Raw genomic sequence first — 24,112 nt, 5'->3', positions numbered from 1 at the left:
AAAATTATTGTAAGTATTGGGAAAGTATGCTTGGTAACATTTAAGTGTTACTCATATTGGCTTCTTGTAAGAAAAGGAAGGCTTAATTTCTACATGATTTTAATTTAAGAATGAGATTCTCCATAGTCTTTTTTTAAAAAATAGGCTAATAACTAGACTAGTTAAAAATACTTAACTATTAACATGGAAAGACTATTTATAATTGGATTTCTCATTGTGAAACACATATTCCAGCAGCAAGAGAGGAATCTGCCGAGATTTGGACATTTCGGTTCAGTAATACTAGGGGAAGTGTAGCCTTTAAGAGTTGAAAAAGAATTCTCTTTCTCTGATAAGTGGAAAAGTATGTGACATTTAAATTATTTTTAAAGGCGTATTTGTTTCTAAGAGAGAATAACTTGACCCATGAATTCTGACCTGTGTAGATATCATGTATGGTGCCTGATGTTACTATATTGGCACAGGTTGGAATTGTCTTCAACAAATTGGATTGCTCCTTTGTTACAGTTCATTGTGCTAAGGACTGATATTCACGTAGATGAATGGCTTGAATCTGAGAAATGCTGAGCACCTGCAACTTTCATTTGAAGTCAGCTCCCATCGATATGGCTGGTGTTCATCACCTCCCAGGGTCAGGCTCTAAAAGTAATCATCATATGCTCAACCAAGACTGGGAACATTTTTAGCAAAAATCATGTTTGAAGAAACAAGAAGACTGCTTTTGTGGGTTCCATTCTTGCTGCTTTAAACATGGCTCTTTCTGGTCTAAAGACAGCCAGTCATTCATCCTTCCTTATTACAATTCTAAAGAAGAAAAGGCAGGTGATAAACATACTACATGTTTTACATATTTACCACAGAGACCTGCGTATCAGACCACATTCAGAATGTTACATAGTTAGTGGAAATTTCCAATATTTATCCATACAATACAGGTTCAACACTATGTTGTTACAGGGCATATTAAACTTGACAAATTAGGTTTTCATGTGCATATACAGAATTAAAACAAAGCCCTTGCCAAAGAATAGATGATAAATGACTACATTTTAGCTCACCCTTAGGTAAACTGCAGTGGAAAGCTGGCTATGTATGAAGATAGGCCTCTTAAAGTAATGGATTTTCTCAGTATTAAAACAAAAATTGTTTCATGAAACAGAACCTTCTGAAAACAATGTGACTCTAAAGTTTGACAGACTTAACCTTTGTATCATCCACACCCTTAAATTAGTTTTTGTTTCCCCCTTCTTCAATGGAAAAAAACAAATAAGTCTCAAAAAGTCGTAAAAACCAGAAGGCAAAATTCTGTTCTAGGATGTGTGTAGCTTCCCTTGACTTTGGTGGGTGCCACCTCACACATCAGAGAGCAGATTTTGTCCTATAGTTTTTTACAGTGGGATACCAACCAAGCCAAACCATGGATTCTAGAATTTATGTATACGTGCCAGTTTTATTCTCTTTCTGGCTCCAAAGAACAGAGATCAGAGAAATGACACAAAGTATACCCATTTGTGTGGCTCTCACTTTTGTGTCATGAATACAACAAACCTAGTATTCTGGGTTTGTTTTGGTTGGGTCACACAGCTAAGTGCTGAGATTTTATGACAGTGTGGCAATCCCTCATTTAAGAGGGTTGGTAGTTTTGAATTGTTAATTGGGGAGGGACCTCTTGAAAAATCAGTATTCTTGGGTCGGAAATGAGAGTTTAAGCACATCAGTGTTGGTAATCTCTCTAACAGAATCAGACCTACGGTCACAAAGTTGAGTGTTGGTGTGAGTGAATTTTTGCATTTCACAAGTTTGTGTTGTTAGAAGTACTGTGTTACAATGAAGACGTTAAGTGTAGACAAAATTGGACACCTTTCATCATGTTACAAAATATATAATTTAAAACATTTTATGCCAACTTAAGCTTTGATCTGATCAGCTGTCTCTTGAAAGTAGAACTGAAAAGGCAGTTGAGATTTTGCCATATCCTTTTTCAGATTTGTTATGCAGCAATACAGAAATGCTAGTGCCTTTGTCTCTGATGTATTGAATTGACTGTGATTTGAGGTAGGAAAGAAGTGTTTCTGTCAAACAAGGAAACTGTGTGAAGGGGCTAGAATTTTGTTTAGATTATGTTGATACCTTAATTCAAGCCTCCTAATTGTGGTGATACTTTGCCATGACCAGCCCTGACCAAAGGTCCTTTCACATGATATTGTGAGGATCTCTCAAGTATTATTCTCTGTAAAACTTCTATAGATGACTATAGATACGTCGCTTTTTCTCTGTTTATGAGTGAAGGCAAGCAGGCTCCTCTGAGGCAACTACCAGTCCATTCCACACAGCAGCTGGCAGGCATTGCTTATACAGTCAGTGACTATTGGGCTCTCTGTAGTACCCAGCTACTTCAGTTCTACAAAGTACCTAAGCAGCACCGGTCTAGGAAGTGAGGGACCCAAAGTCCCTTGTGCTTTTGCACTCTACCACTGTTGGGCCATTAAGAAGCAGGCATTAGAATGCTGGGCTTATGTTGCACTTAATTTCTTAGCAGACTATATTTCCATTTGAGAATGTGTTTATCTTTCAGATAGGCAAAATTATATTATAAAAACTTCTATGATGGGAGACTTGTCCAAGTCTAAATAGCTCAAGGCTTGCTTTTGGAGGATAGGTGCTTTCTTCTTTAGATCTCCAGTCCATATCCAGCCTAGGTTGGAAGTAACTAAAAAGTTTTTACTATTTGATGACTGTTTGATGAACTGTGGGAAAATGAGTTAGTGGTCGCAGTCCAGTAACCGCTGGACATGTACCCATGTCACAAAAACCACCAGAGTAGATAGTAATAATTTGGACCTTTGTTGGCATTGTTCACAGTGGGAACATGGAGACCAATTTACCTTTCTGCACATAGGTGGTTCGCTTATGTTGGGTACAAGCGCATTGCTGCTGCCCATGCTGTACCTGTTCTATAGATAAAGAGAGGACATCTGTCTCTAATCTGCACCTTTTACCAGCACTAGGCATAATGATGAAACAAAGCCCTTTGAATTAAAATAACTAAAACGTGTTACAGTACTGCATATACCATAAACACAGTGGTGTGTATGGTACAATGATTATTGCATATGAATAAAATGTTAAAGAAAAGTATTTGAGCAAGTTATTGGGGCATTGTTTAGTTTTACACTGTTTACCTTTTTTTTTTAAAGCTATGAATTGTTGACCTTTATTTCATGCAATTTGTGCATATCCTAGTTCAAAAAGTTTCATTATGCTTTGCTATTTCATCTGATTTTTATTAGACATGTATTCAGATATACTGTCACAAGGAAGAACACAGTGTCCTCTAGTTATAGTTTATTGAAGCAGAGGAATGTCTAAGTATAATTGTATAAACTTTGAGATCTTGTCACGTAGAATACATAGTCACAAAATTATCTGAAAAAGTACAGTAGCTTGCGAAGAGTTGGCTTAAGAGTTATAAACAAGGTTTTGAGTTTAGAGACAATTAACAAATGTAGTGTTTAATGTTAAATTCTACTACGCAGAAACATCATACTGCACTGATTCCCATAATGCTGTTGCCTATTTAAAAAATAAAAAGTTAGAATTTGGGCAGTGATATAGTGCAAGTCTTATTAAACAACACCAAAATGTAAACCATTTGACCTGGATCAACATTATGTCTTACTGTGTGAAAGTATCTGTTTAAAATAATTTGAGTGACTTTACACTCAATTTGGTAACCAAATGTAATGCCAAAGTGGGCAGTAAGGACGATGTATGTTTCCTATCCTGGTACTTTCTGGCTGCCCCCACCTTCTGCACAGGAAAGGACAGATCTGTGTGTGGAGGGTCCACTTCACACACAGATTACTGCAGGATGCTTGGATCCTTTGTTATTTAAGGAAGCCTTTGAAATAGCACATTTCAGTTTTCATTGTCTTAGTCTTTGCTTCTTAGGGCTTCTCTTGGGCCCATATGTCAGCTTAGATATTCTACTCTTCCTGCATGATCAGTTTACTTATTGACTCAGTACAATTATGTAGTGCCGGCAATGTGTCCTGTGCACTTTTCATAAAAACAAATACAGACTTTTGGCCAAATTCTCCTGGGAGAGCAGTTGAGCACTGCAACGCATATCTGTGAAAAGAATGTCATGTTAAATCTGTATTTGAGCCTAAGTAAAGCGGATAGGGTACTCTTAATAGATAGGGCATTGTATAAATAAAATTCTGATTTTGTTTTTGTTCAGTAATATAGTGGAAAGCTAATGAATCTATTATTGTGAGCAGGACTCCTGTCAGGATATAAAATAGGCATGAAAAGGGCTATAGCCCGACTCATCTGATGTGTCTAATTCAGGGCAAGGCTTTCCTTAAAATTGTCTTCCACTGTAGGATGGTCTTATTCTTCTGTGTTTACAGTATGTAGGATGACCAGATAGCAAGTGTAAAAAATCGGGATGGGATGTGGGGGTAATAGATGCCTATATAAGAAAAAAAAAACAAAATTGGGTCCCTATAAAATCAGGACATCTGGTCACCCTAACATTATGTGACAGATGGTGTTTGTTTTAGATGGAAGAATGCTAGCACATCTGACCTAGAGGAAGCTTCAGTAGCATTTGTATAGGTAGCTCTTCTCTTGGTGAAGCAGAATGGAAGTAAATAATTAGTCTTTCCTGTAGCATCATTAACAAGTTACAATTCTTCTGAAACTTTAAAGTAAACAGCATTTTCTTGCAGAGTTATATTTTACATGTGTATCCTTCCTCTGACGCTGTAACCACCTACGCCAGCTTGTTATCACCAAGTAAAGCAATTTTTATATTTCTGTAAAGGTCAGAAATAATGTTCTACACCATTTTCTTTGAGGAAGCAAATAGAGCATCCTGCAAGGCACCGAGTCATTTTTGTGAGAACCAATTTGAAGTTAATGGTGATGAGGAAGTTCAGCACCTATTAGAATTGAGTCTTTATTTTTTCATAGCTAGATATTGACTTGTGCCTTTCAGAGACTTCTGTTAATCATCTGTCCTTTCTCCATAAAAGAAACTGAGCATAATAATAAATTTGAGATCTGAACAACAAACTACTTTCTCTGGACCTTGTATCAATTTCTGTCATATTAAAAAAAACCCAAAAACCTCAGAATGCTTACATCTCACAGTGAACACAGTCACTTGAATAAATCTGAGGGAAATTCACCCTTGTGCACAGGGACTGCACAAAGGCTGAAGAGGGACTTCAGTGTTGCATAAGTCTTGTCTTGTGCCCGGGGTGAATTTCACCATATGCAACCTGGTGAAGGTTCGACTTGTTAAGTGATTTGTTGTTTCTAGATAAAATAATGTGCTGCTTTTATGTCCCACTGCCCTTTTAAAACAAAAATAATATTTACTAGCACTGCCTTTGGCCTGCAAATAAAGTAGATGGAGTTGTCCAAATAGTCCTTATGACCACTGTTTGCTTCTCTGCTTCCCTTCCCCTAAATTAGAAGATCAACTAGAGAGCCTGTTTTTCCTTTTCCTTTCATGGGGAATAACACTGTTTTGCTGCCTCTTCCCTGAAGATCTTGTTCTAGTCATCAGCATAGCATAAATTCAGCAAAGAGACCTGGTAGAAATATACACTGCTCCAACTACCATTATTGTGATTTAAACTGATAACTACAGAATTGTAATGAACACAGCACTATTGAATAGTTCTGCCATTTTAATAATCTCACCGCCTCCACCCAAAAAAACCCATCTGTGCTGACATAAATGGAAACAAGAATAACGTCTTATTCTTGTTGCTGTTACACTTTAATTACCATCTAGAAAGATTTGTTTTTATTGTTTTCCTTTTGGGATGAGAGAGAAATTGATAACACAGTTAAGAATCCTTATTTTTGTATTTAAGTAACTCCCATAGGAATAAATTCTGTCCCCAAGACACTGGGTTCTGACTTGAGTGATCTAGGTTCTATTCTAGATGCTACTTCAATATAAATGACTGCCTCTTTCTATGTGTTTGTACAGCACCTCGTAAAATGAGGCTCTGATCTTATTTGGATGCTAGGTACTGCTGTAATATTAGTAACAAGGGAATCCAAGATGCAGAAGAACCATTGTACTTCTGCTGCGCAAGGGAGCTCCCTCAAAAGCTTAGTTCAGCAGAGGCTTCTTGGTAGGGTTGCCAGCTGCCTAATCACACAAACCCAAACACCCTTCCCCTCCTCCTGTCCTGCCCCTTCCCCAAGCCCATGTCCCTGTCCTGCCACTTCTCCGAGGCCCCGTCCCCACTCACTCCACCCCCCCCTTCCTCTCTCTCCCCCACCCTCACTCACTTTCACCAGGCTGGAGAAGGAGTTTGGGATGCGGGGTGTGGGCTGGGACAGGGAGTTGGAGTGTGGGAGGGGGTTGGGGTGTAGGGTGCAGGCTCTGGGAGGGAGTTTGGGTGCAGGAGTGGGTGCAGGCTCTGGGAGGGAGTTTGGGTGTGGGCTGGGGCCGGGGGTTGGGGAACAGGAGGGGGTGAGGGGGATGGCGCTTACCTCGGGCGGCTCCCAAAAGCGACCAGCACATCCCTCTGGCAGCGGCTCCTAGGCGGGGGGGCCAAGGGGTCTCCACATGCCGCTGCCCCTGTCTACAGGCACTGCTCCCGCAGCTCCCATTGGCTGCAGTTCCTGGCCAATGGGACCTATAGAGTCGGCACTCTGGGCGGGGGCAGCGCGCGGAGACACGCACACACCCAGGAGCCAGAAGGACGTGCTGGCCGCTTCCGAGAGCAGTGCGGAACCAAGGCAGGTAGGGAGCCTGCCTTAGCCCCGCTGCGCCGCCAGACTGTCAGTGCTTAAAATCTCCCAGTTTGGGTGCAGTAGCTCTGGGAGACAGATCGTGATTCCAGTAGACTCTCGACGAAACCAGGAGCATTGGCCACCCTACTTCTTGGGCATCTTCGTGCAGCGTGGTTTGTGGGGGCAGGAGAAGAAAGGGCTAGTACAAGTGAGGCCAGAGGATTCACTGCCAAATAATCATTGCCCCATGTGGAGTGGCGGTCACAAGAGTGGCCGTTAATTGTTTCAGTTGCAGGCTTTGCCTCTTCCTCAGCACTGAAACTGCCCTGTGATGCATGGCCAATGGTGGTTTCGTGTGACCCCAACTTTGTTTCTTTTGCTTGAATAGTGGTTTACAAAACAAATGCAGCATTGTTGTAGCCATGTTGGTCCCAGAATATTAGAGAGACAAGGTGGGTGAGGTAATAGCTTTTATTTATTCTCAGTTGGTGAGAGAGACAAGCTCAAAAGCTTACACAGAGCTGCTCTTCTTTTGTTAGCAGTCATTACAAGTGGTTTCTACAGACAAGCCACGTAATTCTTTACCAGAGAAACCAAGACCAGGTGTTGCTGACAGTCAGTATCATTTTTTAGCAAAGTATCAGTTGGAAATTGGATAAGTCAAGGCTGATTAATTTTGTGTCCCTATAATTTTAAGGGTGGGAGAAGGGAGAATGATTCTAGAGTGGGCTTAATCCTATTGTTGGATTTACATACGTGGCTTTCTTCATCTTAGAAGTTGAACATGCTGTGAAGATTCCAGTGCTGATTGGGTCTGGAGTGACGCTGGAGAATGCAAGGAACTACTTGGATGCAAATGCTTTAATAATTGGTTCATATTTCAAGAAAAAAGGTTATTGGGCAAATAGTGTTGATCCTGACAGAGTAAAGAAATTTATGGATCATATAGGTAAACTGAGAGAATGAATTTATCATCATATAGTATTGTGTTTGTGTAGAATAAGATTTGGTCATAGCACAACTTCTGTGGGGTTACCATACAAATCCAACAGGATATACAGTACCATGCACAAGCAACCTCTATTAGCATTCATGGGAGTTGCATGGGAATTGGTTAATACAATATTAAATGAGGAGAAAAAATCTTCTCTGTGGCTAGCCAGTAAATCAGGTGGCATTTTAAAGAAAATGGGTGTTCTCAGTTTCATTTGTCGAAGGCACATTTCTGCCGCTCTCTACTCCATGTTCCAGTACTAAATTATCTCTTAGACGTTTTCAGGAATATATTCTTTATGACAGGTAAAGAATTTGTGCAGCTTAAGAATTAGCTGAGTTTTGTTTTACATGTGGAATACAATAGGACACCCTAAGATTTCAGCCACCAGTACTGTAAATTGGGCAGGTCAGTTAGCCGCTGTGTGCCTCAGTTTCTCCATCTGTAAAATGGGGATAATAATACCTATTTTAAAAAATGTTGTAGGACATAATGAGATTTTGTAAAGCAATTTCATCTAATAAAAGTTACTATAAAAGTGCAAGATTTTTTTTCATTCAAACTCTATTTGTCAAAAAAATACAATAAAAATGCTGTAAGTTAGTAAAGTCCATTTATTCATGTCTGAATACTAGTGACGTCGTAGCAGAATTTTTGGAAGTCTTGATCCATCACTAACTTCAGACACTCAGCAGCTGCCCCTCCCAGTTTTAAGTGGCACCCCATCTATTTATCTCTTTGTTGGTCCTTTGCTATGATGACCCATCATGAACTCCTTCCGTGATGACTGTCTCAAGATTATTTCCATCTCTATGGCTGATGTGAGCAAACTACATAAGTTTGTGCCTGTTGATTTCTGAGAGCAGAGTCCTCTTTTCTCCAATAATATTTCGAACATAAAAGTATATGCCAGCACCCCATTCAAAGGCTTCAGTTTTCTTCTAGTCATCCACATTAGTTCCCTAAGATTCACTTCCATAAGTCGCTATGGAAAAAAATTATACTTTTCACCAGTTAAACCTTTGTATGTTTCGAGAGGCCACAGTTTTTCTACACTTTTATAAGGGAGGCCACGACTGAACAAGCCATCCCTAGTCTTCTTCCGATTTCTTTAGACTAGCCTCCTTGATTGGACTATGAATGATCCCAGGTAATTAAATCAATCTACTTCCTCTACAGCTTGACCATTAATCTTGTTGTCCACTTGCATCCTGACGTTAGTGATAGTGTCAAGATACATGCATTTTCATTTTTGCCCCTTTCAGTAGTACATATTTCTCATTAACTGTTTTTAACAGACACCAACATTTGTTGAATTCCATTGATGGTTGCAACAAAAAGCATATCCGAGGTCAGTAAGAGGTGTTCACCAATGGAAATCCTAGTTCCTTTCACTTTATCAAAACCTTCAGGGCTTGTCTCACAAGAAATTCTGCATACATATTAAAAAGACTTGGGAGGCAAAGGAGCATTCTGTCTCCATGTACCAATGGAAAACTTACTGCTGTTTGCACCATGATCTGTTGATGATGGAGACTTGTCACAAATTCAATTAGATGCTTTGGAATCCCCATGTCAGCCAGTATCCTCCAGAGACTGTCATGATGGATGATATCAAATGTTTTGGAGTAGTCAGAGAAACGCCTAATCAATGGATTGCTGAATATTTGCAATTTGATTGTATGTGCCTCGTCCCTCTCTAAAATCAGCTTGTGGTGATGGTAGTTCTGCTTCTGTCATTTGCTTCGTGCTGTCCTGAATTATACAGAGGAACACTTTACTTGCATGCTATATCAAGGAGATGGTACAATAGTCACTGTGCTGTTATATTTCCTTTCTTTGGTAAGAGCAGAAAAATTCCCTTTGTCCAATCATCCAGTCAATTTCTAGTCATTCATGCATTGTTGCAAATTTTCCACATGAGATCAATATCACCATCACCAATCACTTTTAACAATTCTGCAGGCACATTATCTACCCCTGGTGCTTTCCCAAGCTTCATTTTCATAAAAGCACGCACCACTTCCTCACTCAGGATTGATGGCTCAGGCTGTGTACTCTCTTTTCTGTCATCCTGTATTGTAAGTGGCTCTGATGAGGCATAGAGGTTGGCACAGTAATCTCTCTGTGTTTGAAATCACCACCTTCAGTAAAAACACTACTGTCATGATCTTTTATTATGCTTGGTTGCAGGGAAAACTTTTTACTAAAATGTCTGACCACTGTGAACATACCTTTTGTTTTATTATTTTAATTCTCGAGTTCCTCACATTTTGCTCTAATGTATTTGCTCTTATCTCCTCTAGTCTGCCTTTCTATCTGTCTGCTCAGTTCCTTACAGCGTATTTTCTCTCCTGCATTCTTCAGTCTCCAACCTTAACCTTCTCTGTTAATTATGGTGCGGTCTGACACTCACTTTTTGGAATGTGTGCTTTAGTGGCTTCAAGCATGATAGTTTTCATTTTATTCCAAAAGTCATTCAGGTTTTTTCTTCTCTTTCACATATGATAGTGACTCACACCTGTTCTTTACGGAAGTCATGTAGTTTTAGTTGATTTGGGACAAGTGCAGACGCAGCGGACCTGACAAACGTCCTATCTTTTTACGTTTTAATTTTATGTTTGAGGGTAACAGTTGATGGTCTGACCCACAGTCTGCACTCAGGGAAGTCTTTGTCCATTGGACGCTTTATCTCCAGCGTCCCTGTATCATTACATAGTTGAACTGGTTCTTTGTCACATCATCAGGTGACCTCCATATATGTAAACATATAGGATGTTGGGTGAAGATATTGTTTGTAATGATCAGATGATTACAGTACAGACTTCGACTAAACATCTTCCTCTCATATTGTAAACCCAGACCACTGTTTCCCTTTATTTCTTTGAGAGCTTACAACTCCAACTTTTGTGTTCAGATCTCCAATTACAAGGGTGATGTCTTCACTTGGTGTTTTAATAAGTGTCTCTTCAAATCATTCATAGAATGCCATAAATTGTTCGCTCGTCAGCTGCATAGAGGCTTAAACCTCTATGATCAACCTTTTAACTGACTTTGCTTGAAGGCAAATTGTAATGGTTGTATTGCTGATTGTATTATATCCAAGCACACACTTTGGTGTCTCCTTGAATAAAATAAATGCAACCCCTTTTTTCTCACTTTCTCAGAACCTGAGTGTATACCACATACCCATCCATCATCATGAAGTGACTTCTACCATTCCATCACAGCTTAGATTTCATGTATATCTATCTTACATCTTTGTAAATGGCAAAGTTCCCTTCATACATACGCCTCACAATCCATGTTCCTGTTCTGATCATTCTTTTATGAAGGTTCAAGTTATTCTTTTCCTTGGTGCAAACATCAGGTACTGTACTTCCCAAAGGATTTGGTACAGCACCATCGTAACTGCAACTGGTACTCTTGATGGCCAGAACCTCCTCCCCAGGATAATTTGATGAGCCTTTTGACGTGGGAGGTATCTCACCATCCAGTGCCACACATGGATCATGTTGCCTTTGTTCTGCCATGATTGGTCTCATGGGAGAAGATACACGGGGTGGTTTCCTATTGCCTTCTCTCTGGTTTGTGGTTGCTGTTGCTTAAATCATGATTTAATAACTCTTCTCCCTGTTGATGGCATTTCCCAATTGGAGGTCCCAATATCCTCCCCAGGACCTCATCTGTCTGAAGCCATTAGTACTTCCTGAGGTTTCAGCCAGTTGTAGATGGTACGGTCTACTGCCATTACAGCATCAGGCTGACTTGGAAATGCTGTACCACAACCAAAATTTTGAAAAAAATTGGGAAATGGATTCACTTTCAGTACTTAATGAAGAGTAAGTGTAAATATTTAAATTATTTTAAATAGAGCTGCTTGACATTTTTTAGGAATTTTGACAAAATATTTTAGTAAAAGTATTTGAAATGAAGATTTAATGCTGTTTCCAGACCAGCTAATTCAGCTCTGCACTTCTCAGGATTAGTATTAGTGATGTTGCAGACTGCCAAGATCCTTCCTGATACACACAGGGGTAATTGTGATGGAAGCCTTTCTTGTTGTACTGAGGGGTAAACACAGATTTTCATTTTTCACAAAGAATTCTTCAACACAGAAAACAATAGTGGATAGATTCAGCCATCTCTTAAAACTAATAAATTATCATGAATAAAAAATGATTTTCCTTAGCCAAAAAAAGGTCTAGAAGTCATTGTGTGCTTATGTAAAATCAGAGAATGATAGAAGTACTAAAAGATCTTTAAAAAATCTTTTTTGTTATTTTGGGTTCATAATGTGAAAATCTGTGTGATGTTTTAGTGAGAATGATGTGGACCCAGACATGTTCTACATGGATACATTTCAGAGAGGTGTTTTTATCTGAGCACCGAAGTGAAAGAAGAAATTTTGCACGATAGTATTTATTTATTATATATTTATAATGTATTTTGCAGATTTGTTGGGTTGGAAATGTATTTACTTCATGAACTATCATGTGAAAAACAGTCAAATGTAAATAAAAATGACAATTTCTGATTATATTTTGAGATTTTACTCTTTCATTTTTGATAGAATGTATGTGTGTTTTCATTCTTTGAGACTGTGAGTGAAATCTGTCCTTTGGAATCTCTCTCTTGACATCTGTGCGTAGCTTCCATTGATGCTAATGTAGATTATGTTATGTATATCAAAGGATAAGTGTAAACCCTTTGTAAGCTGGTGGAGACCCACCCATCTCCAAATAAAATGGCACACTTATTGTAGAGCAAAAAGATAATCTCCCAGAGGTTTTGTTTTGTAAAGATAAAGGTAATTCCAAAAAACACAGCATGAAACTCAACATAAGCCTTCTCCCATGGTTCCTTCTCCCTGGACTTACCTGTCTGTCCCATGGTTCCACCAAAGGCTGTTGAGTCCTTTGACTTGCTGTGTGGCCTGTAGAAAGCACAGATGCTTCAGAAGCATGTGTGTCATACACACACAGAGTTTCAAATCTTCGGAAGTGATGTGTTACAAATGTCTGTGTCTGCAGTAACTTGCACTCCTTCCCCTGCAATTTGGTGGGTCTGGTTGGTGTGTTCCCTCCAGAACTACAGAACATCAGCAGGGAAGAGTAGATAATGTCCTAAAGACGTTACTCTTCCCTTTTCATACATCCCCAGCCCCCAAGCAGAGTCTGCATACACGGGCTGTGTGCAGAAGTATTGGGAAGCATGGGGTCCTTCATATGTTAAATTATTTTTCATCTATTTACACTCTACATATTCGCAAAAAGAAAAGGAGTACTTGTGGCACCTCAGAGACTAACCAATTTATTTGAGCATAAGCTTTCGTGAGCTACAGCTCATTTTATCAGATGCATCAAGGTTCCACAAGTACTCCTTTTCTTTTTGCGAATATAGACTAACACGGCTGCTACTCTGAAACTCTACATATTGTAACATATTAATTTATATGCTAGCCAGGATGTTCACTTTGTGTATTCTTTAAGTCCTTAATACTAAATTATGAGACCCATATTATATAGTACTTGTCCTGTTTACAAAGCCATATGCTGTATAAAATTAAAAAGCAATGTGTTTAGAATTCAGTAAAAACAACTGATTTCCATGTTTTAAAATTAATAATGTTTTTTTTCCCACCTGTGTGTTTATGGGGAGGTTTCAAGCAATTCTGAACTTGCATATATTTCCATACCTGATTGCATAGTAGATGAAGTTCTTCTTGTAGTGTCACATGTTTTCTAGTGGAATTATCACCAACTTTGAAATTCATTGTTAAGAAAATGATGAAACTAGAAAGACTAGCATGTGAACAAAGAGCACCAGCTAATAATCAATCTAGTGTTGGAAAGGTTTTAAAGCAGTCAATTGGAAAGTGCAACAAATACATTGATAATGACTGTGCAGCAATGATAGTTTTTAAAGACACTGATTACAGTTGCTAAAAGTCACATTAATTACTGTGAAGGTGAAAATCTAATGTGTTACTGTAGTGTTACTAGAAACAAAGAAAAATAAAATTACTTGGCCTGATTTTCTACTCACTTATACCATGTTAGTTAAGAGTAACTCTAATGACATCAGTGGAGTAACAAGATTCTAAAAAGGGGGGTTAAGTGAGAGGAGAATCAGGCTCAATGTGTTTAATACCATTGCTGTGATCTAAGTGAGGAACACAACATGTCCTGTTTCTGTAATAGCTATTCTTCGGAACCAAGAAATCTGCACGTTTTGGCAATGTCTATAAGGTCTAAAATGAAATAACATCAGGTACACCGTAACCTTATAAGAGAGAGACCTTCTAGCGATTTTGTGCAATACTCCGAATATGCACTGAATGTGTCAGACAGAGCACCTCCACTCAATGATTGCTACCTCAGTGTAAAAGAGGACCAAGGCCATAATTTGGCCCTAAATTATTATATGAAAATGTAACTGCAGGATGTAGGGACCCATGTCAAAGAAAAGCTGATTTTAAAGCCCAAGAGGGTGATTGATCGCCAACTCTTTATCATTCTTTCTGCTGAAAGTATTTGTCTAGCATCATTAAGCATCTGCTTGTCTGTTGCACACAGATGCTGTAAATAGAATTTGACCTTTTTATGTAGAAAATGCTTGAATATTTAATGTAAAAATATTAAGTTATCAGGAAGGCTGTGTCTTTTGGGAAGAATGTTCAATTTTACACAAGTTCTCAGAGTACTGCAGAGCATGAATAACTTTGCAGCAGAACAAAGCAGCCAGTGTTATGTGTAGAAACTCTAGATGTGAATAACAGCTGTTCAAGAAGACTTATATTAAATATGTATTAATTAATTTGAAGTGCATCACTTAAATATGTGAAGAGATTATCTTGTGTTAATTTACAGTAAAACATTACAGTACTTGTTAGCTTCATTATAGTATCCTAAAGTATTCCTCTGCCTACATGGGAGCATTTTGTTGAGTGTTGATTGTTTTCGATTTGCCCTTTAAAAATGTCAGTGGCCTCTTTCTTGTTGGATTTGTTCTTGCATAGATACTGCACTTTCTTCTGAGCATAGAATGGACACAAATAATTTGAAGCCAAACTGTTTGAAGAAACTTCAGACAAAGAGAGCTTGTAAAAATATGGCTTCAACTATACACAGCCCTGTAATCACCTGGATTTCACACACAAATCTCTCAGTTGCTTGTGAGCAGATAATAGGTGCACAGTTACCTGTTTGTACAGGTAAGGGCCCGTGCATGGAAGTTCAATATCACCTATCATTTAGGTGGCTATTTGGGAAAATTGGGCCCATATAATATACATGAGGTTTAAGGAGTTGATGGGACACTATAAGCATTGTAATTGTGAAACTTACAAAATTGGTTAATAATACATACTTTCTGTAGTTAAATCAATGTACAAACTTTAACTAATCCTCATTACATCTGTAGAGGTAAGAACATAAGAATGGCCATACTGAGTCAGACTAAAGGTCCATCTAGCCCAGTATCCTGTCTTCTGACAGTGGCCAACGCCTGGTGCCCCAGAGGGAATGAACGGGTAATCATCAAGTGATCCATTCCATATCGCTCGTTCCCTGTCGCAGGCAAGCAGAGGCTAGAGACACCATCCCTGCCCATTCTGGCTAATAGCCATTGTTGGACCTATCCCTCCATGAATTTATCTAGTTCTTTTTTGAACCCTGTTATAGTCTTGACCTTCATAACATCCTCTAGCAAAGCATTCCACAGGTTGACGCTACATTGCATGAAGAAATACTTCCTTTTGTTTGTTTTAAACCTGTTGTATATTAATTTCATTTAGTGACACCTAGTTCTTGTGTTATGAGAAGGCGTAAATAACACTTCCTTATTTACTTTCTCCACTCCCGTTATGATTTTATAGACCTCAATCATATCCCCCCTTAGTTGTTTCTTTTCCAAGCTGAAAAGTCCAAGTCTTATTAATCTGTTCTCATATGGCAGCTGTTCCATACCCCTAATAATTTTGTTTCCCTTTTCTGACCTTTTCCAATTCCAATATATCTTTTTTTGAGATGGGGCAACCACGTCTGCACGCAGTATTCAAGATGTGGGCCTATGATGGATTTATATAGAGGCAGTATGATATTTTCTGTCTTATTATCTATCCCTTTCTTAATGTTTCCCAACATTCCATTAGCCTTTTTGACTCCCGCTGCACACTGAGTGGATGTTTTGAGAGAACTATCCACAATAACTCCAAGATCTCTTTCTTGAGTGGTAACAACTAATTTAGATACCATTGTATTATATGTATAGTTGGGATTATGTTTTCTCATGTGCATTACTTTGCATTTATCAACATTGAATTTCATCTGCCATTTTGTTGCCCAGTCACCCAGTTTTGAGAGATCCTTTTGTAGCTCTTCGCAGTCTGCCTGGGACTTAACTATCTTGAATAGTTTTGTATCATCTGCAAATTTTCCACCTCACTGTTTTACCCCTTTTTCCAGGTCATTTATGAATATGTTAAATAGGACTGGTACCAGTACAGACCCCTGGGGGACATCACTATTTACCTCTCTCCATTCTGAAAACTGACCATTTATACCTAACCTTTGTTTCCTATCTTCTAACCAGTTACCAATCCATGAAAGGACCTTCCCTCTTATCCCATGACAGCTTACTTTGCTTAAGAGCCTTTGGTGAGGGACCCTGTCAAAGGCTTTCTGAAAATCTAAGTACCCCTTGTTGACCCCCCTTAAAGAATTCTAGCAGATTGGTGAGGCATGTTTTCCCTTTGCAAAAAACATGTTGACACTTTCCCAACAAATTATGTTAATCTATGTATCTGACAATTTTGTCCTTTACTATAGTTTCAACCAGTTTGTCCAGTATTGAAGTCAAGCTTACCGGCCTGTAATTGCCAGGATTACCTCTGGAGCCCTTTTTAAAAATTGGCATTACATTAGCTATCCTCTAGTCATTTGGTACAGAAACTAATTTAAATGATAGATTACAGACTACAGTTAGTAATTCTGTAATTTCACATTTGAGTTCCTTCAGAACTCTTTGGTTAATACTATCTGGTCCTGGTGACTTATTATTGTTTAGTTTATCAATTTGTTCCAGAATTTCCTCTAATGACACCTCAAATCTGGGACAGTTCCTCAGATTTGTCACCTAAAAACAATGGCTCAGGTTAGGGAATCTCTTTCACATCCTCAGCTGTGAAGACTGATGCAAAGGAACTCATTTTATTTCTCTGCAATGGCCTTATCATCCTTGAGTGCTCCTTTAGCATCTCAATCATCCAGTGGCCTCACTGGTTGTTTAGCAGGCTTCCTGCTTCTGAGGTACTTAAAAAAATTTTGCTATTACTTTTTGAGTCTTAGGTTAGCTGTTCTTCAAATTCTTTTTTGGCCTTCCTAATTATATTTTTACACTTCATTTGCCAGAGTTTATGCTCCTTTCTATTTTTCTCACTAGGATTTAACGTCTACTTTTTGAAAGGATTCCTTTTTGCTTCTGACTGCTTCTTTTACTTTGTTGGTATTAGCCACGGTGGCACTTCTTTAGTTCTCTTACTGTTTTTTAATTTGGGGTGTACATGTAAAGTGGGGTATACATTTAAGTGTCTTTAAAACGTTTCCATGCAGCTTGCAGGAATTTCACTTTTGGCACTGTACCTTTTAATTTCCGTTTCACTAACCTCCTCATTTTTGTGTAGTTCTCCTTTGTGAAATGAAATACTACATGTTGGGCTGTTATGGTGTTTTCCCTTCCACAGGGATGTTAAATTTAATTATATTATAGTCACTATTACCAAGGCGTCCAGCTATATTCACCTTTTGGACCAGATCCTCTGCTCTACTTAGAACTAAATCAAGAATTGCCTCTCCTCTGGTGGGTTCCAGGACCAGCTGCTCCAAAAAGCAGTCATTTAAGGTGTCAAGTAACTTTATCTTTGCATCCCGTCCTGAGGTGACATGTACCCAATCAATATGGGGATAGTTGAAATCCCCCATTATTATTGAGTTTTTTATTTTAATAGCCTCCGATGAAGTGAGCTGCAGCTCAGGAAAACTTATGCTCAAATAAATGTTAGTCTCTAAGGTGCCACAAGTCCTCCTGTTCTTTTTTCTAATCTCCCTGAGCATTTCACAGTCACTATCACCATCCTGGTCAGCTGGTTGGTAATATATCCCAACTGCTATATTCTTATTATTAAAGCATGGAAGTACTATCTATAGCAGGGGTGGGCAAGCTTTTTTGGCCCAAGGGCCACACTGGGGTTGCAAAACAGTATGGAGGACTAGGTAGGGAAGGCTGTGCCTTCCCAAACAGCCTGGCCCCTGCCCCCTCCCGCTTCCCACCCCCTGACTGCTCCCCTCAGAACCCCCAACGCGTCCAACCCCCCTGCTCCTTGTCCCCTGACACCCCCCCAGGACCCCACGCCTCTAACCACCCCCTTTGACCTCACCGCCATTGAACCCCCCTACTCCTTGTTCCCTGACCCGTATCCACACCCCTGCCCCCGACAGCCCCCCAGGACCCTTGCCCCATTCACCCCTCCCCACTTCTTGTCCCCTGACCGCCCCCTCCTGAGACCCCCGTCCCTAACTGCCCCCCCAGGACCCCACCCCCTATCCAACCCTCCCTATTCCCTGTCTCCTGACTGCCCCCCTCCCCGAACCTCCACCCCATCCGACCACCCCCTGTTCCCTGACTGCCCCCTGGGACCTCCTGCCCCCCGCCCCCTTACCATGCCGCTCAGAGCAGCAGGACAGGCTTGTTGGAAAGCCTGGGAGGTGGGAGGGCGCAAGCCACGCTGCTCACTCGGCAGCATGGCTGCGTGGGAGGGGGGACAGCGGGGGCCCGGCTGGGGGTGAGCCTTCCTAGGAGCTCAGGGGCCGGCAGGACGGTCCCCTGCGGGCCATAGTTTGCCCACCTCTGATCTATAGCAATTCTATGGTACAGTTTGGTTCATTTAAGATTTTTACTTCATTTCATTCTACACTTTCTTTCACATATAGTGCCACTCCCCCACCAGCACAACCTGTTCTTTCCTTCCAATGAATTTTATACCCTGGTATTGCTGTGTCCCATTGATTATCTTCATTCCACCAAGTTTCTGTTATGGCTATTCTATCAATATCCTCGTTTAATACAAGGCACTCTAGTTCACCCATTTTATTATTTAGACTTCTAGCACTGGTATATAAGCCTGTTAAAAACTTGTCACTTTTTAGCTGTCTGTCATTACATGATGTAATTGAATGGGACTTTTTTTCATTTGACTCTCTCTCTCATCAGATCCTACTTGTATTTTATCATCTTCCATCCTCTCCTCCTTACTAGGACATAGAGAATCTCCATTAGTAGATCCTCCCTAAGGGATGTGTCTGTCCAAACCATGTGCTCCTCTGCACCCAGCCCTTAGTTTAAAAACTGCTCTATGACCTTTTTAATTTTAAGTTCCAGAAATCTGGTTCCATTTTGGTTTAGGTGGAGCCCATCCTTCCTGTATAGGCTCCTCTTTTCCCAAAAAATTCCCTAGTTCCTAATCTAAACCCCTCCTCCCTACACCTTTGTCTCATCCACACATTGAGAGACTGCAGTTCTGCCTGTCTACCTGGCCCTGCACATGGAACTGGAAGTATTTCAGATAATGCTACCCTAGAGATCCTAGACTTCAAATTCTTACCTAGCAGCCTAAATTTGGATTCCAGTACCTCTCTCCTATTCTTCCCCATGTCATTGGTACCTACATGTACCACAACCAACAGCCCCTCCCCAGCACTACACATAAGTCTATCTAGATGTCTCAAGAGATCTGCAATCTTCTCACCAGGCAGGCAAGTTACCATGCGGGTCTCCCGGTCATCGCAAATCTATGTTTCTAATGATTGAATCGCCCATTACTAATGCCTGTCTTTTCCTAATAACTGGAGTTCCCTCTCCCGGAGAGGTATCCTCAGTGTGAGAAGATACCACAACATCATCTGGAAGGAGGGTCCTAACTATGGGATCGTTTCCCTCTGCTCCAGTTGGATGTTCTCCTTCCCTGAGACTTTCATCCTCCTCAACAGCACAGAGGCTGTGGGACCGTTCTATTGTGTCCTGGAAAGTCTCATCTATGTATCTCTCTGTCTCCCTTAGCTCCTCCAGTTCAGCCACTCTGATCTCCAAAGCCTATACATGGTCTCTGGGGGCCAGGAGCTCCTTGCACTGAATGCACACATATGCCATCTGCCCATAGGGGGGCTGGTAATAATACATGCTGCATTGGGTGCAATAAACTGGATAGCCCCCACTTGTGCTGGACTTCTGCTGGCATTCTTTTTTTACTCCTGAAGTTAGTTCCTTTGTTGAGGTTTTGTTTTTTATCAGGGGGTATTTTTGGCTTTCAGTTTAAAGTATGTATCTAGCCCTCTCTCACACACCCTGTCTAAATTCCCTTGCAAAACTCCTGAAAGCAGTGTCAGGATGAGCTCCACTCTGACATCTGGTGGTGAGGTGTGGCAAGTTGTGGAAAAGAACTTCAGGGGCTGATCTCATTTGCATAGGCACACCCACCCCGCCGAGAATGAGGCCATAACTGCCCAAATGGTCACTTTGGCTGTTGTGGGATCCCCAGTGTCTCTGTTATTGGGGCGGGAAGAATAAATTGTTATTACCCTGATTATGGGAACTGTGCTTGGAACTGTACTTGGCCTTTTGTTATGATGGAGGGACTCACCATCAACTAAGTAGCACTCGCAAGGCAAGGGACATGGGTTCCAAAACTCTGTGAATTGAGAGAGGTTTGAGACAGGTATTAGTACCTAGTGGCGTGGGCCCCTTTGTGAGGGCCTGGAACACTAATTGCACCTCTGTCTTTCTCCACTGTGGAATGTCAGAGCTAATTTTGGGTCTATTAAGAGTCTTGCTACAGGTACTGTGCTGAATTCACTTTGGCCTTATGGTGCACCAGCACTAAGTCTCCCACTACTATGAGCTGAAATCACTGAGCACTGTGTCAAGTAGTGGGGAGCTGGAAGATCTAGAGTGCAGTGGTGCTGTTCATGGATAGGCTGGCAGAGCGTTCGTGAGACGGTGAGGCGAGCTGTGCAGAGCGGAGCTGTTCGTGAGATGGCGAGCTGTGCAGAGCGGAGCCATTTGTGAGACGGCGGAGCAGAGCGGAGCCCTGTGGGGCAGTCAGCTTGAGGACACGTAAGGTGCCCCTTACCTCTTTCCACCACACACAGGCACATTTTAGCCAGACTGGGGAGTAACACTATGCAGATGAACTTTTGAACTCTGGGGCTGGACTTTTTGGACTTTGGGTGATTTGTGGATTGCTGGACTCAAGAGACGTTTGGGTTCTGAGACTCAAGCACCCGAGGGAAAGGATGTGGCCCAATTTGCTGGGGTGGGTCTTTGCTCATGGTTTGGTTAATGAACACTAGTTGTGGTGTTTCCCCAATTTAATGCTGATGTCGTTTACCTCATGTTATTAAAGATTCTTTGCTACACCGAGACTCTGTGCTTGCGAGAGGGGAAGTATTGCCTCTTTGAGGCGCCCAGGGGTGTGTAAGATTTTCCCAGGTCACTGGGTGGGGACTTGAGCCAGTTTTGCATTTGCTTTGATGAGAGCACTGTGTACTGAACCCGGCCCTTGCTGCTATCAACTTGGCCTGGCAGAAGGGTTACACTCCCATTAGCTGCTCCTCGCTAGCTTCTCTGGTCACTTCAGTAGGTGTTTTTACCCTCAGTTAGAAATAGGGAAACTGGGGTAGAGAAGCTAAGTAACTTTGCTGAAGCCCCACCAGAAAGTCAGTGTATGAGTCCCAGTTGGGAGCCCTGAGTTCCTGGCTTTCAGTCCTATGCGCTAACCACTGGATCATATAAAGTGTTGTGTAGAACAGGACCCCATGTAGTCCTCAGCACAATGGGCCAAGTTCCACAGCAGCAACCCCTAAATTCTGTGGCAACATTAATTTATTTTGTCACCATTAAATACCCTTCTTTCCCATCCTCCAGCCCTGACATTAATGCACACAGCAATGGCATATAGTTTGGAAATACTAATGGACGTAAATCATTGATCATTTTCAAGGATGGGCTTTTTGTTACACTTTCCAGGGGGCCTGGAGCCACTTTCTAGACCTCAACTCCTGCACTGTTCTCTGGGCTGCCTAGCTCACCAACTTGCACTTCTGTCTCCCTCACTACAAGCTGGAGACCAGCTCTGGCTTCCCAGCCTTGCTCTGCCAAGCTCCATGAAATAGTCTGGGGAGCGTGCATAGTAATCCAGTCAGCTCCCCCTTGTGAAAAAGCTGGAGAGCCAGAGGCATAGGAAGGGGAGTAGAAAACACAATGCTGAGCATTTGGCTGCAGCAAAATGCTAAATTCCATGGCATTCCTGGCTGAGGTGAAGGGGGATGTTCACACCACTCAGAGCTATCGTTTCAGGCTGTTTGCAGAGGTAGGCAGTTTACACTTGGTTCACATTTTCAAGATTATTTCTACAACCATAAACACTAGAAAGATGTTTTTTTAATGAAATCTGAGATTCTGAAGGATTTTCTGTGACAACAAGGGGTTAATTCTATGGTACATTTCCTCATCATAGAATACATGGAGACCTGTTTTAGGAACAGATTTATCTGAAACATAGGAATCTTTAAAAAGAAACCATTAAAGCATTTGTTATACTTTAAATTAAAACGCATTTTTAATAAATTCACAATCTCTTTCCCCATTCCTTCCACTAAGCCTCGGCAAGTGTAGCCACACGTTGCTCTGTATTCACTGTGCCAAAGCCATCTGTGCTTTCTAGACTGGAGGGTCTTCAGAGAGAGAATGGCTTTTATCCTGTGTTTAACCTATTTTAAAGAATGGTGTCCTGTGATGGTGCTATATAAATGATAAAGAATAAGAAAAATAACTCCTTGGAAGCTTGGAAATTATAATAATTAAAAAGGCAGCACATCCCTAAGAAAACTAACTGACAGGAAAAAAAAAATCACAAAACAGCCCAATGCACCTAACAAACATAACCCTAAACTTAGGCTACATAAAAAAGACATGAGTACAAAAATGCAGGCAGAAGACCAGCAGCAGAGTGGGGCTACCTAGTTTATTGCATTGAATGCAACATGTCTGATTTCCTGCCTCATAGGCAGGTTGTGTGCGTGTGCGTGCAGTGCAGTGCAAGCAACTCATGGCCTTCAGAGACAGTTCAGGCTAATGAGGCCAGCGTGCCTGAACTGGAGAAACCAAGGGAGACAGAGGTACATAGAGGAAATTTTTAGGGACATAGTAGAGCAGTCCTACCACCTGTCCAACAACCTCTGTGCTGTTAAGGAGAATGAAAGTTTCATGGCAGAAGAACATCAAGCTGCAGCAGAGGGAAACAGTCCTATAGTTGGGACCCACCTTCCAGATGCTGTCATGATATCTTCTCTCACTGTGGATATCCCTCCAAGGCCAGGACTCCAGTTATTAGGAAGAGACAGGCAATAATAGTGGGGGATTCGATTATTAGAATCCCCATTATTAGTTGGGTTTGTGGTGACTGGGAGAACTGCATGGTCAATTGCCCGTGGGGTACGAAGGTTGCGGATCTCATGAAACATCTAGGTAGCCTTATAAGTAGTGCTGGGGAGGAGCTGGTGGTCTTGGTACATGTAAGTACAAGTGACCTAGAGAAAGGTAGGAGAGGGATCATGGGGTGAGATTTAGGCTGCTAGGTAAGAAGTCCAGGACCTCCGTGGTAGCATTCTCTGAAATGCTTCTGGTTCACATGCAGGGACAGGAAGACAGATCTAAATAAGTGGATGAGATGATGGTTAGGGAGAAGGGATTTAGGTTTGTTAGGAACTGAGGAATCTTTTGGGAATGAAGGAGCCTATACAGGAGGGATGGGCTCCACCTTAACCAAAATGGACCCAAACTACTGGCATGTAACACTAAAAAGGGTGTAGAGATTTTTTTTTAAATAAGGTCTGGGGGAAGGCTGACATGCGGAGGAGCACATGGTTTGGTCAGAGGCATCTGATAGGGATGAATTTAGTAAAGGGGAAACGCTATATCCTAGTATAGAGGGTAGGAAAGAAGTTGGTAAAGTACAGGTGGGAGCTAGTGAAGAACAGTCAAACGTAAAAGAATCCCACTTAAACATAATACATGAAGGCAAGTAACTAAATATTGAGAAAATGTATAAGTGCTTACATACAAATGCTAGAAGTCTATATACTAACTAAAATGCCTGGCATTAAATGAGGATATTGACATAATAAGGTATCCCGAAAACTTAGTGGAATGATGATAATCAATGGGGCACAGTATTACCAGGGTACAAAATATATAGGAATGACAAAGTAGGCCATGTTAGTGCAGAAGTAGCAC

General features: G+C 41.0%; 1 protein-coding gene across 5 annotated transcripts in view; it reads left to right on the top strand.

Moving 5' to 3' along the window:
• LOC140896266 (uncharacterized protein F13E9.13, mitochondrial) overlaps window positions 1-24,112 on the top strand; it is a 79,999-nt gene that overhangs the window by 30,243 nt on the left and 25,644 nt on the right. For 2 of the 5 annotated variants that reach the window (XM_078848106.1, XM_073307776.1), the window contains one exon: window positions 7,544-12,302. The exons of 2 other annotated variants lie outside the window; for them this stretch is intronic. In XM_078848106.1, the coding sequence (XP_078704232.1) occupies window positions 7,544-7,734 (191 nt within the window). In that variant the 3' untranslated portion in view covers window positions 7,735-12,302. Of the gene's footprint in view, window positions 1-507; window positions 6,352-7,543; window positions 12,303-24,112 lie in introns of those variants that run through there. One more of the 5 variants, XM_078848109.1, reaches the window with a different exon arrangement.

The sequence above is a fragment of the Lepidochelys kempii genome, chromosome 12 (genome assembly GCF_965140285.1).
Source record: "Lepidochelys kempii isolate rLepKem1 chromosome 12, rLepKem1.hap1, whole genome shotgun sequence".
NCBI lineage: Eukaryota > Metazoa > Chordata > Testudines > Cheloniidae > Lepidochelys > Lepidochelys kempii.
Note: the sequence above shows the minus strand (reverse complement) of the source record. Positions and strands in the feature narration are given on the sequence as shown.